Below are 20,817 nucleotides of genomic sequence, written 5' to 3'. Positions count from 1 at the left end.
GGTCACAAGATAAAACACAAAAATGTAAAAATTCATGTTAAAGTTATTCTTCAAATCTGGTGAGACTTAAAATAATACAAAACAACATATCACCTCTGGAGCTTAAAGGGCCATTCCCACTGGAAGTGTCAGCGCTAACAGACGCATCTGACACAGCCAACGAGTTAAAAAAATACGTGTTTTTTTGTTACAATGAACCCAGTTGAAAAACCTGAACTTCATACAAAACTGAGCTAGTCGGCACATGGAACTGACCAATCACGAAAGAGAATATTTGAAATCATCATCAGCGCCACGCTTATAAACAAACCTGGATGACGATTTGGGTGAAGACTGCAATCTGATTGCCGAAATCCAGTGGTATCCCATTATATGGGACAGCCGACTGAAGGATTTCAAAAACAAAGTCAAGAAAGAATGCACATGGATGGTTATTGTAGATCGTCTTCATCAGGATAGTAATTTTCTTTTCTATTTAGTACCATTTTCGTGTTTATATTTTGAATTTGAGAAATTAATTGAATTACTGATATCGGAGATATTTAATTGTATTATAAAGTTTGCTATAGAATTTAAAGCAAAGCATAGACAAACTCATTAATATAATATTTTCTTTCATCTAAACTTTTTTCATCATAAAAAGAAGGATACTCTTTATTAACTCATATAATAAAATAAATCACATCAACTTTATAAACTGGAGAGCGGTTTGGAATAAAAATGCTGATAGTATAACATGATAATAAGACATGTTCTTATTTTACTGTAATTTTCCCAAATAATTTTTGAATTATTGATATCAAAGATCTCGGATAATATATATAATTGCATAATAAAATTTCCTATGGAATTAAAAATAGTGAAAGATAGGTAAATGCATTAATGTATATTTTTTCTTCTAAACTTTTCTATCATAAAAATACTGTTTATTAACTCATGTAATAAAATGTCACATCAATTTATAAACTCGAGAGCATTCACTACTCATTTGAAAAAGAAATACTGATAATAAAACATGTTTTTTGTGACAAAATTTTTGATGATATGAAACCTTTATATTAAATTACCAAATTGTGGAAGGGAAAAAATTGATAATATAACTTTGCACTTTGCCATGTTTACCCAGAAATTACTCGAGTCAGAAAATTAATGATCATTATTATTTAATATTGATATTTTTATTAACATTTTATCAAGTAATAATAATTATCCTTAATATTTTTAATTTATTGCTTTGAACTAAGCTGTAAGGAACTGTAGTTAATTGTGTTCTAGTTAATGAAATATGTCACTTAATGCTTTCTGCAAATAAATGGTTTTTGCCTATTCCTTTTGTGGCATTTCCACTAATGCCTCATACAATGTATATGCTGCGAGAAAAAATTATAACAAAATGCGCTTTTGTTGCTTTTGCTCACGTTTCGGTCAAACCACGTTAAAGTAACGCTCAAAATTTGCAGTACTTCTTAAAGATCCGAGGCGCAAAATATTGTCAGCTATGAAATGTAAACAAATGAAAGCAAGCGTGATTTTCTGCTCGCTTATTGACTGTTGCTAGTTGGACGCTTCCAATAAATGTGAATGAACTAGATTAGATAGATCCATGTTCCGTGCACTGGTTAGTTCCGCTAGATTTGTTGATTTGTTAAGTGTGAATGGTGCTTTAGTGGCTTATTGGAACTTTTAAGTATATTAACTGGGTTATAACTCCTGGAACTGTACATGATGCTATGACACTAACTGCATTATACAGAACCATAACTGTGCCTATATCATGCCCTTCAGGTTTGTTCTGATCAGCAGGTTTGTCTCTAGGCAAACAGCAGTGGTGATAATAGTCAGGTCTTTATGAATCAGGGTGATTATGATTTTACTTCTCATTTTAACCTATGCCGCTTAACATAAAATCTACCTGCTGTTTACTAAGCCTGTAAACTGAACAAGTATATGACAAAATAAAACACCCCCACCCCCAAAAAAATCTGAAAATTTTCAAATTTTACCTTATGGCCAAAGGGACCTTTTTTTAACCTTTTGTGTGTTACCTTTATTTATTAAATATCATGTTCTTTGTATTCAAACCATAAAATTGAATTCAACAGCAGTATCGCAAAATACTTTTAAAATGAGCATATCTTTAGAATTTTCGATATACAATCTCTCTCGCTGAAGATAATTACCCCCTTCCACCCCGTACAACTTTGATATTGCTTGCTTTGAAATCATTGAGTTTGTTAATCAAAAATTCGTTGAACTATTACAAAATATTAAATAGATAATACAACAAATTTCAAATTTTGATGGCTCTAGGTGCTCTTGTTTATTCACAATGCGGGAAATGTACATACATTTATGCAGATTCTTCATTATTTAATTTCCTTAAATATAACACAAAGCGATAACATTTGGTGGCGACAATTTGAAAAGGGAACCGACATTTAAAGTTTTCAAAGCAAAATGCCAAAACAAAATTAATAGCTCTTCTGGGCTAATCCTTGGGCAAAAAAAAAAAAAAAAAAAAAAATTCGCATAACTGTTAGTATAAAACTGATATAAAATGTCACTTATCTTCTTTCCAATATGTCCAACTAATTATAAGTGCAAAATATTTAATGTTGCTTCATAAATTTCATCAAGTTTATTTTATTCTTAAATTTAATAATTATGTTAATTAACTTATGTTTAATAATAATGCATTCTCTTACGGATCTATTTTATTACAAAAGTGAAGTTCAGGCATAGCTAATATTTTTTTTAATTGAATTCATTCAGATTTTTTTTTATTGTATGTCCTTAATTTTTTTCATTAATGATCCTTAAAAGTACTTAAATTTCTGTGTGCAGAATTGTGTATGAACCTTGTGATAGTTTTCTGATATGAAAATATTTATTCTTCAGCTGGTGTTATCTGTGCTGCTCCAGTTTTGAGGGGATGGTACAGAGCGCAAGTGATATTTGTTTTTGACAGTGGAACCGAATGCGAAATAAAATTTGTTGATTACGGCGGTTTCTCTCAAGTTCCAACGAACACACTTCGGCAAATTCGGTAATGTTTGATTGTACTTAAATCTTTTGCCTTACATTTATATATGTGTGGTTATATCCAGAATGCAATGCATTAAAATTAGATGAATGCTATTTTTAATACTTTTTTAAGTTGTTAACAGACAGTATAAAAATTTAAGTCATTTACAAATCTATAAAAAATCGTTTTAATTAATTTGTTTAATTGTTGTGAATGCCGATGAGTACAGAAAAGTTTCAAGACATAATTCTGAAGATTGTGTACTGTGTAAATATGCATGCAAAGATCAAAAGAGAATTTATGCTATAAAAGTATCTCAAAACATTTGTATTATTAGAAAATTAACTAAAACAATAAATTGTTTCATAAAATTTGCAACAATTCTTATAATTACAGACAGGTTATTAATGTTTTGATTTTTCTGTATATTCTTTACTTATGTATTTGAAAGGCAAGCAAGCAATATTTGTTTGATATAAAAAAAAAAGAATAGCATACCAGTTTTATCTGTTAATAATCCTTAATGAATATTTATATTGTTATGTTTGAATATTATGTTAATGTGTTACTTAAATCGAATAAAAAGAAAAGATTATTAAATGTGGACTCTGCAGAATTAAGAAAATTATAAAATAAAATTCTGAACCATATATCTAAATTAGCTCAGCATATTTTTTAATTAGCCTCCCCTCTTCTAAACAAAAAGCTACTTTGATTTGCTGTGAATTGCCGGTAAGCTGAAGGTACAGCATGATCATAACAAAAACCTATTCAAATTTGATTTATCATGGTGTCTGGCATAAAACATGCTATCTAGATTAATTGTAAGAATTTTCCTTATGTATTTTCATTTACATGCATTAAAATATATATATATATATATATATATATATATATATATAGATAAAAATAAAAGGTCTTATAATTTTATTTGTTTTTTTACAGAAGTGATTTCATGACTCTTCCTTTCCAAGCGTCGGAATGTTACCTAGCCAATGTCAGCCCAGTTGACAGTATGTAGAACTCTTGGTTTTCTTTCATAAATCTCTTGCTTAAAAACGCATTGATTAGTTTTTTAAACCTAAATAATACTTTTAAGTTTGTGAATTAATTATACTTTTTTTCAACACCAATGCAATGTCAAAATGTGACTTCTTAGTCTTAAAACAAGCTTTCTTTTTGTCAGAGGCTTATAATTTGAATAATGACTTTAAAATAAGCTACGGGAACCTGATACCTAATTCACTGAAAATATTTTTCTTTATACAGTTTGATTGATGATTAATTGCTAGAAATCATTACTGAAGATTTAAATATAAGAAAAATGACTGTTCACGTGATTTTATTCATGAAATTGGTTGGTAATGAGAGAGTTGGAAACGGGTCATCCTAAAATCTGCTGAAAAAAGAATTGAAATGGATGGAGAGTTGTTTTGCCTGGCCAAGCCACAGTTTTCTGTATGAAATGATTACAGATGATAAGTGCCAAATATAAATTTGCATTAATATCACTGAGCAAAGAAGGGGTGTCGAAAGAAGAAGAAAAAAAATCAAGAAGCAGATCTAAAGTCAGAATCTTGCCCCTCTGCCTGCATAACAGTGCTGCTTTTATGCAAGCCAACCATTGCTCAGAAAAACATAACAGTGCCACGGTGTAAAGGAGTGTGCACCATCAGAAGATTTGTTTCTCGCTTAACTGATCATTGGCACCTTTTGTGTGAATTGGGCATTTTTTAATAAAAGTGGGCACATTCTTTTGCAAGTTAAATTTTTGTTACTGATTAATTAATTGAGCAGAGGATGAAATAAATCTTCAACACTTTTATGGAAAATGCTGAATTATTTTAAAGCTTTGCGAAAAATGATGATACATTGCCATAAAGGTACCAAAGTTTTTGCCAGTCAAATTAAAATTTAGGTTCTGCTTGTCGTAAGAAGACTTGGGTATTTCAATAAAATAAATTTGTCTTCACCATAATGACTAACTGCCATACACATAAAGGGTGAAAAGGATGTAGTATATGTTTTCTTTTTTTGAATCTGGAACATGTATAGACTTTAAATTTAATAAAATTGTCTTGAACTATATCTTCAGTATTCTATCAGACATTCGATTTTTCACATATAGTCTATCTATAGTCTATCCCTCTCCCCGGCTTGGAAAGTCTATGTGGATGCTCAAGGACTGATGTTCTAGCTGCTCCCTCTTGAACTTTGCCTTTACACTTTGTGTGACCTTGGAGACATGAGGACGTGCACTGTTGTAGAGCTGAATCACTTCCTCCGTGTGCAGCCCAGGCCATTTGCTCTTCATAGACTTGCTTAGGCTATATAGTGTCTCACAGTAATGTCCTATTAATGGTTTTTGTGTGTTTAAGGAATTTGATGAATATCAGATCTCAGACGGTGAGCATCACCTTGCCTGGTGGAGGCATAGCTTTGAATTTTTTAGGAAGAGGACGACATATGCTTCCATTGCATGCTGTCCCATTTTATCTCTGGCTCGAAGTGATGGCACCAGTTCTCGTCACTGCCGACAGTCCGCTTCAGGAAAGCGAGTTCTTCATGATATCGGAACAGGTGTTGCAGTGTTCTGCTGCTCTCTCAGCTTCCTTGGAACCCACTGCGAGCTCACCATCCGGTAACTCAACCTGTCATGCAGAGTTGTTCACACTGTTCCAATGCTGGCCCCCACCATCACTGTCAACATTCGCATTGTGACGCATCGCTTCTCACCAGCTAATTCACCTTGTCGATGAATTTGACCATGATTACCATGTTTGCTAGGCATGTTCTCAGCTCTTCACTGAAACATTCCTGGCCTTCATGAAAACAGGCATTCCATTTTTCAGTGACTTGTCAGGCCCACCAGTCTACTCCATATACAAACACCATCAGGGAATGAATATGGCAGTTTAATCCTAGCTCCTTGCTGCTGCTCAGTCATCGAATTTTGCAATGTGAACGCCATGATATGCTCACATGAACTGTCGCATCAGTTGGATGAACACACACCTGCCTGCTTCTCTTCTGCATCCTTTGCAGCCACTCGTGCATGCCTTTGAACTATACTAGTCACTACATTTACATCGCTAGATGTCTCACTATATTATCCCAAAGCGGCATATTCAAATTTTAACTGGTTTGGTTGTTATGACGTTTTATATGTTTTCATTTGGATACCTCACATAGCACTCAACTAAAGATGGCAGATATGCCGTAAATGCAGTCTTTCTCTCCCCACTAGCTGAGATACCTGGCATGTCACTTTCAGACATCTGCTAGCTAGTTTGGCTCATTCAGTCACTGCAAAGCACGCAGGTGCTATCTGCCTAACGTGAGGGATGCCTTCATGGAGGACTTTCTAAGGGAAGTTGCCTTGTATTAATACTACACACGAGGAAAACCACAAAAACTCCCATGCAGCCAGCCCGTTAAAGGAGTTTGAACCTTGGACAGAACTACCAGTGTTCAGCGACCTTATAGCTCGGCTGTTGGTGGGCCCTGCTGGATAAAAAGTTATACAGTGTCTAGTGACAATTTAATTGATTAACATATTGATAATGGCCGTGATCATACTTTCAGCTCTTGTATGCTTGTTAGGAGGTTAGCATTTTTCTGTGTGACCTAAAAAATAAACAAAGCCCCAATGCTGCCATATCTACATGTCATTTTATTAGATTTAAACTGATAATATAAAATCTGGGAGTTTGCAAAATCCCGACAATTTTGGATCTCGGACTTTTACTGTAATTTTTTTTTCCCAAGACTGCTGTTTTATGAAATTTATTTCCAGTTGTCATATTAATGGACTTCCCAACGAAAGAGCAGTGAAAGAGTAATTTAAAGCACTATGATTATGGTGCTTCTCACCATCCTGCTGTTGCACATCTGGTGTCTGTGGGCTTTTAGCAATGAAAATGGAAATTAGTACACTATATAAAAATTATAATTCACTTTCCTGCTTTGTGAGAAAGTATTTCATCACTAACTCAAACAACAATAAAGGTCTTAAATCGAGTATGTAAATGATGTCGGACTTAAGTTTATAGGCAGACATAAAAGTATAAAACATCTGTGCAAGCACTGGCATGCTTATCCATCTCATTAATATGAGCACCAACATTTATTTAATTTTTAGTCAATAAGGTTCTAACTCTTAATATCCTTGAATTATTAAAAACAAATATGAATTTTCTTTCATTAACTTAATACTGTTCTAAAGTTAATTGTTTTATTAATTATGTTTAAAAATATAAGTATAAGGGTTGTAAATGCTAAAAAAATCTCTTTTAAAGGGGAGAAGAATAAGGTAGTCTGCAGAACATTCTAGTATAAAATTTTTAGAAACACCAGTATAGTGGATTCAAATTTAAATTGAAATTGCAACATTTCCCTCATTCTGCAATTTCATTTTTCAAACTTGTATACGTAAACATGGAAAATACTACACTTATTGTGATCAACAATTCAATTAATGTTATCAAAATAATATCAAATTATTTTTTAACTGAAGTAAAGTTACCAAATGAAGTCAAAGTAGATTATAAAAGTTGTGAAGTGTCAGAAAAATGTCACCAAACAGTTTGTTTTCAGTTTTAGTCAATAATATAAAATTAATAAAAAAAAAAGCAATCTTAGTTTGGGTTATATTGGGAATTACTCTATCAGTTTTGAGGATGATGAGATAGAGGTCCCTTTTCTTCAACAGTTACTAAAATTTCTACATTTTTTCCCCTAATTGAAAACATCTACTCCAAACAAATGTTTCCTTTTTTTACATGTTTTTGAGTTTTATATTTGCATGTTATGTTCCATTGAGTGATGGATGCTCTATTTTCCTTGTTGTTTAATGTTATCAAAATAGTTGTAGACAAATGTGATCACTTTAAGCAGCACCTACTATACATATTCTATGTACTTTTTTGCTAACCCTTGGAGTATGTGTGCTTCCAAGGTATTTGAATACATTTACTTGTGTGATCTAAAAATTATCTTTTTTATGTAAGTGATCTTACTTCAGCATCAAAATCATGTTTCTTTATCTTCAATGTCAATAACAAAGTGTATTATAATGTAGGTTCCGAGGGTTGGTCGGCCGAAGCAACGGCAACATTCGAAGAACTTGCGCAAGGACAAATCTTGCAAGCAGTTCTTGTTGAATATGCAGAAGATGGAATACCATGTGTTCACTTATATCGAGTGCAGGGAATTTCTGTAAGTCTCCTTTATACTTGCTAATATTATTATTTTTATTTTAAGAAAGAATCTTGTGTAAGCTTTAAAAAAAATAAGGTGGGTCATTGACAATAATATGTTAGTTTTCTGTTGATACCTTTTATATTGGGTTGATTGGAAAGTCATGTTGTGTTCTGCTAGCAGATGTCGTTAGCATGTTTTTTGGAGTAGAAGCACCATGTGCACGCACCTCGCTGAAATACTGTATAAGGTCACAATTCTAACCCATTCAATAAACAGAAAATTGTTCGTTTCGAATGAGTCGGATAGATTTTATATGGAGTTGAAAATGGATTGAAAAACTGTTGGTTATCACTATATTTTGCTTTTTATTTCCACAAAGGCAGGAATGTGACGCAAATTTGTGAAAAGTTGCTTAATGTTTATGGGGATGATGCTCTAATGACACGTCAGTGCCAGCGCTGGTTTGCAAAATTCCTTTCTGGCGATTTTGATGTGAATGATGTGCCTCAGTCAGGAAAGCCATTGGAGACTGACGGTGACGAAATAAAGGCAATGGTTAAGTACATGACACGAGAGATTGCAGAATCACTACACCTTGCTCAATCAATTCATGACTATTTAAAGAAGCTCAGATTCATAATCAAGCTTGAGGTTTGTGTTCCTCATGAGCTGAAGGAAATCCATTTGGTGAATCGTTTGAGCATCTGCCATTTCCCTCTTAAACGTTAGGAAAACGACCTTTTTCTGAAGCGTATGGTCACTAGTGATGAGAAATGTATTGTGTACAGTAACTTCACATGCAAGCGGTCTTGAAAACAGTGCGATAAACCACCTCAATCTACGTCCAAAGTGAACATTCACCAGAAAAAGATCATGCTGTCAGTGTAGTGGGATTTCAAAGGTGTTGTGCATTTCGAGCTCTTACCGAGAAATCGAACAATTAACTCAGCCATGTACTGTCAGCATCTGGACAAATTGAACAATGCAATTAATCAAAAGCAGCCAGAACTCATGAATTGTAAAGCTGTTCTGTTTCACTAAAACAATGCAAAACTACACACGAGTTTGGTTACCTACTGTTGGAGCTTGGTTGGGATGTCCTGCCCCACCCACCGTACTCACCTGACCTTGCACCTTCAGATTACCATTTTTTTTCGCTCTTTGCAGAATTCCTTGAACCATAAAACATTCTATTCCAATGAGGCTGTAAATCGGCACCTGGTAGCTTTTCGCTTCTAGAGACAGGTCTGATTGAATTTTTATTTTTATAGGAATAAATCACTTTTGAAAAACATAGTAAAAATACGACATGACTTTCCGATCAACCCGATAATTCCCTCTGTGTGTACTTTGGGTGATTTTTAACCTTCTAAAACCGGGCCGAAATTCTCATAATATAGCCTTCAGACCGGCGCGATCCGAAACAGTTTTGTCCCCTCTTTGACATTTTCCTAATGAGAAAAGTCATTAGTTCCCCTCCATGGATGTAGTAAAATTTACATGTTTGTCGGACGCTGTCCCATAGTAGATGGGTTGCTAGATTAGCGATTTTTTCAATGATTATTTTGCTTTCATTTAAATGAAGTTCTAAATAAATAGTGCTTAAATAAATATGCAGTACTGGATGCATATCCAGTGCACTATTTATTTAAAACAAAATGTATGCAATGTTTATATTTCACTCACTATTTCTGAACAATCTCGTAAATAATTTGTGAATTTTTAACTTTGTTTTCACTCTTCATTTATATTTGCGTATTTTAGTATTAGAAATTAGAAAACAAGAACAAAATTTTATAAAATATAATAAATACGAATTAGCTTTGTAAGTCTACAGGCTGGAATGCGATTTCTAATAACATATTTTCATTAACAAAATAATGATAATGACTATAAAAAAGAAAATCCGAGATACATTGGTTGCGTTTCATCATTTAACTTTAACAAATATTATATTGGATTATCAGGCAAAGGAGGTATATCTTTAACGAGAATTTTTCGTTGTGAAATTGGCTTTTGTTTATGTTAGCAGAGAAAAAAAAAAATCTGTGACCTATACATGCAGTCATCAAAAGTATTTTTCAGAACAGTTTTAAATGTTCATGAAGAATTAATTATACGTCAATTTCTTTTCATAGGTAGAAATTTCGTCTAAAACCATTGTTATATCCAAAGGTTGAAGCCTATTTCATTTTCAACGAATATTCTATTTGCACATAATATATTTCCTAATTTATTTTAGAAAGAGTAATCTTTCACATTTTCAAAAGAATAAGGACATACTGGGTGTTGACATTTAAAGTGTGAAATTTTCTCTTTGAAAATATAAAAAATCATGAACGGAGCAAAATTAATTCATGAGAAATAACTTTGAAATGCAATAATTCCATCGGAATATGAAATAGTGGAGAAAAGTGCAATACAGTTTATTTATTCACAAATGATCCCCTCATATGTGTAATTTGTGTACTGTCGATTGAGAAATATAGGTTAGTAAATTAAACCGGTTATTTCAATACTTTTTCTTTATAAATTTTTTTACGGGCCCTTCAGTAGAGCGTAAGGTGGCTGAACACTTGTAGCTCGCTCGGTTTTGAATCCCGGCTAAAGGATTGGATTCATGGCTTTTGTGTAACATAAATGCAAGCCAGCTTCCCTTTGAAAGTCATCCGCAAAGGCATCCCTCCCTTTATACAGGTAATTGTTGTGTGTTTTGATGTAATTCAGTAAATGAACAAAATTAATCCAATCAAACCTGAAGAACAGGTTGATTACATGTGGAGTTTTCCACCAGGAATGTAAATGCGGTGGCGGTGTATTTAATTATGGCAAAGCACACTAGAGCTATCTGCCTAAGGGGAGGGATGCCTTCGTGGAGGACTTTCTAAGGAAAACTGGCTTGTATGCACGTTACACATGGGGAAAACCACGAAAACACCCATGCAGCCAGCCCGTGCACAGGATTCGAACCTCGGACCGAACTACCACTGTTCAGCGACTTACCGCTCAGGCGCTGGTGGGCCGAACGTAAATGTGAGCAATTTTCTCTTTAAAAGGTTTACACGAAAGCATCCATCACCTTAAGCAGATAGCAATCGCATGCTTTTCCATAATCCAATCCTAATTCTCATACATTTAATAGTAAGTTGACATACACCTTATTACAGACAAAATAACAACCTTTTTTAAAGATTTTTTTTATTAACTTGTCTGAATTTCCTTTATCTTTTGAGGAGTATAAGAATTTCAGCAAATAAAACTGGCCAAAATTTTATGCAAAGTAACTTTTGTTTTGATTCAATTTAGAAGTTACGTGAACTTTAATGATATTTAAATACTTTTTGGCAGTTGTCATCCTAAAAGAGGGTCTAAAGATAAATTGGTTTTATTTAATTTACAATCAATGAAAATCATTGAAAGCAATCATTGAATGAATGAAAATCACAAAAACTATTATGCATACAATTGTCTCTTATTTATCTCCTGATAAATCAGACAAAATTGCCTACATAATAGAAGCACTTTGAAAGAGTTAACAGTTCTTAAGGGTTTTATGCACTCCAAAAAAAAAAAAAAAAAAAATGTCAAAATAAAATCTTATTATTCATAAGTATAAAAAGAAAGTAAACGATAAAAGCGGTTTTAACTATTTTCTAGGGCATTAAATCTAAAAAATTAATCTATTCTTAATTGCTATGATTAAAAAGCATTAAATCTGGTAAGCATAAACATCGTGCAAAATCGCTGACGTTTTAATCATAGCAAAAGTCATACTAAAAAAATTAGAGATGGCCTCAATTTGATTTTCAAGTATATTGGCGCGAGACGAAACCTGCAGTTTTTGCCAAAATGTAGCCAAACTGAGAAGAGGGAAATAATGCGTAGCCACCGGCTGTTCTAAGCAGCGACAATGGACCACCCAGAGATCTACAGATAGGCGATTCTCCAAAATAGGGAGAGAATGGCTGGTACGACAGTTGTACCACAGCGGGCGTAAAAACACATTTTCCTGGTACAACTGCTGTACCAGCCGGCTTCAAAAAGTTAAAAGCCATTGTATGAAAATCTTTGCATGGATTTTATTCTCAATTTTTAGATTTGATATTATGACAAGATGGCAGTTATTGAGGAAAATATTTGTTGCAAGCCCCATGTATAAGTGATCTAGTGAAATAAATGTCTTTAATAATTCATTTGTTTTATTAAATGTGTGCAGAGTTTCCACAGGTTTGTAATTGCCAATAAATGTCTTACAAAACTATGATAAAATGTCTTTTTTGCATTATTTTGGGCAAGTCCTTTAAATATATGATTTTATGTTCTGTATCTTAAATTTCTTGATTAATTTTTAAACTAGCAAAACTTTCATAGCTATTTAATTTAAAAGTGTTATCATGTTGAACTGCAATCTGCATTTTAAGATCAAGTTGTAGTTTCATCTAATTTTATGACTTGTATGTTTTTTAAAATTTTTTTCTACACATTTTGAATGTACAGGGTTATCCAAATTAAACTTCTCGGACTCAGAGGCCTGTGCAGAGTGTTGTATGGGTCATAATGTGATGAAATTTTAAAAGCAGACACTTCAGATCATGTGCTTGAGATTTATTACACAAAAAAAAAAATTGTACAAGAAGTTGCCACCAAGTGGCGCTGTAACACTAGTAATGTGCATATTGCAGCAACGTGATTTGCAGAAATAAAACTGCGCAACATATCCAAAAGACGAGCCCTACAAAAGTGGAAGACAGGCCTTGCAAGGCAGTTGTTTCCAGCTCGCTGATGCACAATGGCGACTTTGAAAGACAAAGCTCTGTTAGTGAAACTTTTCTACCAGAATGGCGAGAACTCCTGTGCTGCGATAAGAGCATTCCGTCGGCTGTCGTTTTATGCCGAGGACCAATGACACCATGCGCTCTACGAGATATGATGAAGAAGTTCAAAAGAACGGGACAACTGGGAATTTTACCAGGTAGAGGGCGACAGGTTGTGGAATCTGCACTCATAGAAGACGTTGCTTTGGCGGTCGTGGACCCCACTAGCCAATCGCCACATGGTGTTCTCAGTGTGCCAACTGTTTCTCGTGCTCTTGATATGCCCTGTACGACCATCTGGCGTGTGATGCGTCGAATCCTCGGTTATTTTGCTTACAAAATCCATAGTCGTCATCAGCTGTCCGACGGGGATCCTGTATTTCGGGAAACATTTGCGTTGCAGTTCCTTGCCAGAATGGAAGTCGATGCTGCTTGACCATGGAACATCCTTTAGACAGATGAGGCCCATTTTCACCTGAATGGTCAAGTGAATACGCACAACTGCCATCATAAAGTGTGAGAGAAAGAGAGCAGGTCTGTATTCAGATATAAAAGGTTTTAGTTAGTTTTTTTAAAGAGCAAGATTTGTGTGAAATTAAGTATTGTTGCGATGTAATGTGAATTAACTCCTCGTTTTTAAACACAAAACGTATATTAAGTAATTGCACAATACAAGTATAAACAAGAAAATGGCATATAAAACTTATAATACAAGAACAGAAGAAAAATAGTAAAGAATAGACAGCATTCCAGCTGCCTTGCGTACGCGTTCGTCTGAGCCTGACTGTTCAACTGAATTCAATGTTCTTTGGCATAGTTCCAAAAGCAAAAGAGTCAGGTTGAGTTGTTCTGTTCCGGTGCACCGGAACATAATCCCACCCTATCAGGCATTAGTCCTGTTATATGGGCAAAGGTGCTAATTTATGAATGTTTCTTTTAAAAATAGAGCTTTTAGTTTTAACCATGGCCACACGAACCAGTCCGTCAGCACCATGATGAAATTCGACCACTTGTCCTACTGGCCATGAACCTGGAAGATGACCATCATCTAGTAACAGGACGATGTCTCCAATTTTTATATTCGGCTGAGTGTCCTTCCATTTCTTTCTGGTTTGAAGAGAAGATAGATATGCTTTGGTCCATGATTTGCAGAAGTCCTTCCGCATCTTTTGAAGGAGATCCCACCTATTCCGTATATTGGCAGTACTAGTAAGAGGTAGTTCAGGAGGGGATAGAATCATGTCTCCTGTAAGAAAATGTGAAGGAGTGAGAATATTAATGCTATCAATGTCAGTATTGTTTACACTACATAACGGACGAGAATTTAAAATGGCTTCTATCTGAGCCAATAGAGTTGTCAATTCTTCGAAAGTGAGTAGAATTTCACCAGTTACTCTTTTACAGTGATATTTGGTTGATTTAATTGCGGCCTCTCAAATTCCTCCGAAATGAGGAGATGCTGGAGGTATAAAGTGCCATTCTATTGATGCTTGAGGTAAATGATAAGCAACAGCTTCGTTCTTAGGAAGTGAAGCCCACAATCGTATTTTGCTGAGCTTTCGATTAGCCCCAACGAAGTTTGTTGCATTGTCGCTGTAAATGTGACTTGGAGCTCCTCGTCTAGCACTGAAACGACGCAAAGCAGTTAAAAATGCATCAGCTGTTAAATCGCTGACTGCCTCAATGTGTAGTGCCTTAGTAGCAAGACAAATAAATAGAGCAATGCAACCCTTGGTTGATTTTCCTCCACGACCCTTGTTGAATTTGATTGAAGTAGGACCGGCATAGTCCACTCCGCAGTTGAAGAAAGGCCTCTCGAGTGTTACACGATGCTTAGGTAGATTACCCATAAGCTGAGATGCGGTGGATGCTTTAAATTTGAAGCATTTGATGCATTTGTGAACACATTTATTAATGAGCTTTTTTCCACCTATGATCCAATATGATTGTTTGATAATGTGGGACAGTAAAGAAGCACCAACATGTAAATAAGTCACATGCTTTTCTTTTACGATGCGCTTACTTATCTTGTGTTTAGCAGGTAGAATCACTGGGTGCTTTTGATTAAAAGACAATTCTGAATTTTGTAAACGCCCTCCCACCCGTAAAAGACTGTTTTCATCTATAAATGGATGGAGGGAGTGTAGCTAACTTTTCTTAGGCAACGATTTTTGATTTTTAATGCATTTTAGGTCTTCATTAAAATAATCTTCCTGAACCCACTTAATTATGATTATTTCTGCATTTTTAGTTTCCGTGTGAGTGGAGAAAAGGAATCAGTTATAAGTGTTTGACATTTGTTATTGGTTTTGCACTTATTGATGAATCTCAAACAATATGCTAAAATGCGTATAATCTTAGAAAATGATGAATATTTTTCAAATAAATCACTATATATTTCACTTGACATAGCACTATGAAATGAAAATATAGGATCAGATCTTTGTTCAACTTTAATTAGATCCTTGATTTCTTTGGAAGCAGATTTCTCTTTCGGCCAGTGAGACGAATCCAAAACAAGCCAACTTGGGCCATTCCGCCACAAGTTGCAATTAGGAAGACATTTGGGATCAATACCACGCGAAGCCATATCTGCTGGGTTCTCTTTGGAAGGGACATGCCTCCAGTATTTTGTCGGAAGTACTTCGATTATTTGAGACGTCCGGTTTGCAAAAAGTCTTCCATTTACAGGGATATGCCGAAAGCCAAGAAAGTACGGCTTTGGAGTCAGTCCAAGCAAAAATGTCAAACTTATATTTTTTGAGAGTGTTCATGACTGCACTATATAACTTTGAAAGCAAATTAGCACTGCATAATTCCAATTTAGGAACAGATACGTGTTTGATAGGTGGGACTTTAGTTTTAGGAACTAAGAGAGAAACTTTTATTTCATTTCCGTGTATTTGTTTGCATTATATTGCAGCAGCGTAAGCAAGTGTTGAAGCGTCACAAAAGCTGTGCAGTTCAATTGTGTCAGAGGAAATATGCGTGACACCTCTAGGAACGGTAAAATGTTAAACTGCATTGAAAGATTTCTGAAATTTAAACAAATCTTCAGCAAGGCTTTGTGGAATGGGAGAATCCCAGTCCCCTTTTGTAACAGGGTTCGTACGGTCCTTAAGAGTCCTTAAAAGTCCTAAAATTTTTTGGAATTGATTTTTAGTCCTTAAAAGTCCTTAATTTTGGCTAAAATCAGCAGAAGGTCCTTAATTTTAATCATCTGAAATTTCTGTCTCTTTTTATGACTGCCATTTTGAGTGTGAATTAGCATTTTGGAGGAATATTTTTGGCGATTCACTGACATATATGGTTATCTTTTGAATGGGTTCATGGGTTATAATTTGTTTCTATTTCTAATAAAAATGATGGGATACTCGAGTTTCTAAGCAAGAAGTGAAACATAAGCATTTCGAAATTCCTTTTTTCTAATAAAGAACACTTAAACAACTTTTCGCTTTTGGAGATGTGAATTCTTTTTATTAAACAGCTCTAAATTTGGCATCTTGTCAACATTTTGGCGATTTTAGGATCAGTTTCTATAGAAAATTTTTAATTCCAAGATCTGACAATTTTTCGACCAGTTTTTTTAAAGCATCATAACATTGATAAATTTCATTAAAATAATGGTAATATATTGAAATTATATATAAAAAACAGCATTAAAATAAAACATTCTATTTTTTGCTGTCATATTATAAAGTTTCATTTTGGCAACTTATACAATATTATGAATCTGATAAATAAGGCATATTGCTATAAAGCATAATTTACGAAACTGCTCTTAGCAAGAACAAAATTAGCTATGCAATTAATTAAAAATGTCTTCTTTTTAATTTTTTCATAGTAAGCATTTTTCTCATGCAATTGTCTCGGAATATTCAAAATTCTCAGAATGTGCATCAGTTTTCTCTATAAAATTAATTTTACACTTTTTCCCTCCTTCTTTTTTTTTCAAAATATTTCTGACTTTTTGCTGTTACAGAATTGGTAGGGATAATTTTTCTTTAGTATTTTAGACATTGCAGCTAGCAAAGTTTAGAAGGGTTTGAAGTCAAGATTTTTAGACCCACGATCCTAGAAGATTTGAGAAATATGTGACAAAATGAAAAATGTCTCCATGATATCGACACGTAATGGATGTATTTTACAGAAAGTTTGGGATGAATTTCTTACCTTTTGGAGAACGTCTGGAAGAACAATGAAAACATAATATTTAAATGTTTTACTCCTGATACTAGAATCTTTTTCTTAACATGTTTATCTTCCCTTTATTTTCTCTACCTTTCATTAGACACAAGCATCAAAAATATCAAAAATGCTTCTAATCTTATCACTGGGCAGCTATTATAGAAAGAGATTTTTTTATTAATAAAGAAATTGAAAACTTAATTTAAAAGATTCATCTAATATGCCTTAATGCATCATACACAGAGCTGGCACTAGGCATTTTCCCACCTGATACAATCTCTGTGGATCCTAAATTCTAAACGCTTTGCTATTTATAGATTTTGTTGTTCGGTGTGTCACTAAATTCTAAAAATTCTGCCACACCAGCTTTGTAACCGGGCTTTAGCAAATATATTTCATATTTCTTCTGAATGTTCATATTACTAAAGAAATAGAATTAGCCACTTTTTCTATACATTCTAAATGGATTTAGTGTTTTTTAGAATAACAGAAATAATTAGATCCAAAAATTCTAAAATGAAAAGGAACTGTGTTGAAGAAAGAAACTGAATACATAAAGAAAATTACTCCTCAAAGATATGTGCAGTTATTATTATGTAACTTACCCAATTGTTTATAATTTCAGCCTTTCAGTTTATGATTCAGTTGGGGGTTTGGGACTATTTAACTTTTACCAGATCAAGTAAACCCTCATAGGTACCTTGTGGAGAGGTTGACAAGTTAGGAGATAAGCATGCAGAAACTAGCATTGAGACAACTCTCTAATTGTTAGAAAAGATCATTAAAGAGAAGGAAATCAATATAAACTAGCGAAAATGTGTGGAAAGGCTTCAAATTAAAATGAAGGATAAATATTTTGAGTGTTGTTACAAAACATATGTTTTGTAGCTTTTAATGTGTATCCTAATATCGTTTAAGAATCAATGTCATAAATTACATGTATTTTAAACTGTGAAATTTTATTAGATTTTGATTTTAATATGCTTTTTAACAAATATTGTTAAAACATAAAATTTAATAGTGGCCATGTAAATCCATAATGACTAAGGTTATCTAATTACCTAATTTAATTATTTATAACTAACTGCTTACCCTTAAAAGTTATCTCTACACATTAAAGCGAGTTATTGCCTTTCATTAACACTTACTGTGGTCACAAGATAAAACACAAAAATTTAAAAATTCAAGTAAAACTTATTCTTTGCATCATTCTTAGCATCTAGCGAATACAAAACAACTTATCATCTGCGGTACTTTAATCGCTTATTGGAACATTAAAGTATATTAACTGGGCTACAATCCCTTGGAACTCTACACAAAGCTATGACACTAACTGCATCAAACAAAGCCTGACTAAGTTTCAACACTTGCCAACTGTGTCTACATCAGACCTTTCAGGTTTGTTCTAATGAGCATGTCTCTCTCTAGACAAGCAACAGCGGTGACAACATTCAGTCTTTTGTTATGAATCATGCTGATTATGATCTTACTTCTCATTTTAACCGTTTGATGTAAAATGTACCTGCTATTTACTAAACCTATAGACTGACTAAGTATGTAACAAAATGAGATAAAAAAATCAACATAAAGCTAACTATTAGTAAAACATAAGTAAATGTCATCTTTCAAATATGTCCAACTATTATAAGTGTAAAATATTTCATCCTACTTGATAAATTGTATAAAGTTTATTTTATTCTCAAACTTATTAATCATTATGTTAATTAATTCATGTTTATCAGAAACAGCAATATTTTGTGAATAATCTAGGCCAATTTGCTTAATGCAACTAGTGGCTAGGAAAGAAACTGGAGCTAAACCATATGTTACGGTGTTTAACTTGTATGTGAGCATTTCTTCATTAGGATTAAACCTCCAAAGAATTTGTTGGTAGTTCCGATCCTCATCGGACACTAAAACTTGACGGTACATTTTCTCTATGTCTGCTGAAAAGACTATTTCCGGAAATCGAAAATTAAGTAAAATTTCGAAAATGTCTCGTTGCAATTTAGGACCAACACCCAAGATTGAATTCAATGATTTACCGTTGGAAGTTTTACATGAAGCATCGAAAACGACTCTTAATTTAGTAGTTGTACTAGATGGCTTGATCACTGCATGATGGGGAAGGAAGTATTGCTCATTCTGAAATCTATTTAAACAGTTTTGTGTGACCAATTCCATATGACCTAAATTTTCATATTCATGCATAAAATCCTTGTATTGGTTTTCAAATTCCGAGTTTTCCTTAAATTTACGTTCCATAGCATATAATCAAGAAAGTGCAGCTGGTTTTAAATTACCTAATTCAGATTTAGATTTTAAAAATGGCAACTTCACCACAAAATGACTATCAGAATTAATTGAGTAATTTTCCTGAAAATGTGTTTCAACAAATTGTTCTTCAGGTGAGAACACAGTGTCACTTGAATTTGGTACTTCTTCTGACTCCCAAAACATTTTCAATTCGCTATCAATATTTATTTCATAAATATGCAAGTTTGAAAGTGAATTTGATTTCGTTTGAGATTCCGGTAGTTTTCCGGATATGAGGAAACCAAAAATTGAGTTTTGAGCAATTAAATTACTTTCAGAACTAGTTATTTGTCCAGGAAGTAAAATAGAAAACAAGTAGTCAGATCCTAGAATAATATCTATCTTATCCGGAATATGAAAATATGGATCAGCTAACTTTACATTTTTCAAATGCAAAATGTCTTTCTCATTTATTTTTTGGCTTGGAAGCGCAGCAGTTAGTTTATCTAATACAAATGCCTTAATTGGCATTCTCACTGATGTATCATGGATTGACATCAACTCGATTTCAACGCAACCTTTTGTAACTGCGACTTCTGACTCAGCTAAACCCTTGACAGGAAAACGTGCATTTTTTCTTTTAAATCCCAATAAATTAATACAAGATTCAGATAATAGTGTTGATTTGGAACCACTATCACAGAGCATTCTAATATTACGTTTTTGACCCATTGAATCAATTACATTTACATACGCAGTTGGCAATAAGCCAAAAGTTGTTTGAACGTTATTATTTTGAATTACAGTTCCGTTTTTGTTTTCATTCGTAGACGTAATGTCTGGTATTTCATTCGCGGTTAGATTCTTTCTTTGCTGTTCTGACTGAAAATTGCTCTCAGAAAGAGACGCAGATGTGGAATAACTTTTTAACTGATTTTCACTATGATGCAATAACTGGCAATAATAACAACGATGTGGAGACATACATTCAAATTTTTTGTGCTGACTAGACAAACAATTTAAACAAAGATCATTTTTCCTATCAAATTGATTTCTTTCTGTAACAGTTAGTGCTTTAAATTTAGGGCATTTGAAAAGAAAATGATCTGATTTACACATAGTACATTTGATACTTTTGTTAACAGAAAATCTTTTAACACTAGATTGAGTTTTTTTCCTTTCATTTTCGTGGAAAATTTCTAAAGAGTAACATCTATAAATTTAATAAACATTTCAAAAGTAGGAAATTCCACTTTTGCTGAAAACTCAGACCATTGCTTACATGTTTCGTTGTCAACCTTCTGTAATAAAATATAAATAAGCCAGTCATCC

General features: G+C 33.5%; 1 protein-coding gene across 2 annotated transcripts in view; it reads left to right on the top strand.

The window, feature by feature from the left end:
- LOC118186825 (uncharacterized) overlaps nucleotides 1–20,817 on the top strand; it is a 122,774-nt gene that overhangs the window by 81,216 nt on the left and 20,741 nt on the right. For both annotated transcript variants that reach the window (XM_035356985.2, XM_035356983.2), the window contains 3 exons: nucleotides 2,899–3,046; nucleotides 3,971–4,038; nucleotides 8,106–8,242. In XM_035356985.2, coding sequence (XP_035212876.1) covers nucleotides 2,899–3,046; nucleotides 3,971–4,038; nucleotides 8,106–8,242 — 353 coding nt within the window. The remainder of the gene's footprint in view (nucleotides 1–2,898; nucleotides 3,047–3,970; nucleotides 4,039–8,105; nucleotides 8,243–20,817) is intronic.

The sequence above is a fragment of the Stegodyphus dumicola genome, chromosome 9 (assembly GCF_044657685.1).
Source record: "Stegodyphus dumicola isolate Sdum_Otavi_A_Nest chromosome 9, ASM4465768v1".
In the NCBI taxonomy this organism is placed as follows: Eukaryota; Metazoa; Arthropoda; class Arachnida; order Araneae; family Eresidae; genus Stegodyphus; species Stegodyphus dumicola.
The sequence above is the reverse complement of the archived record's forward strand: the minus strand, read 5'-3'. Positions and strand labels throughout refer to the sequence as shown.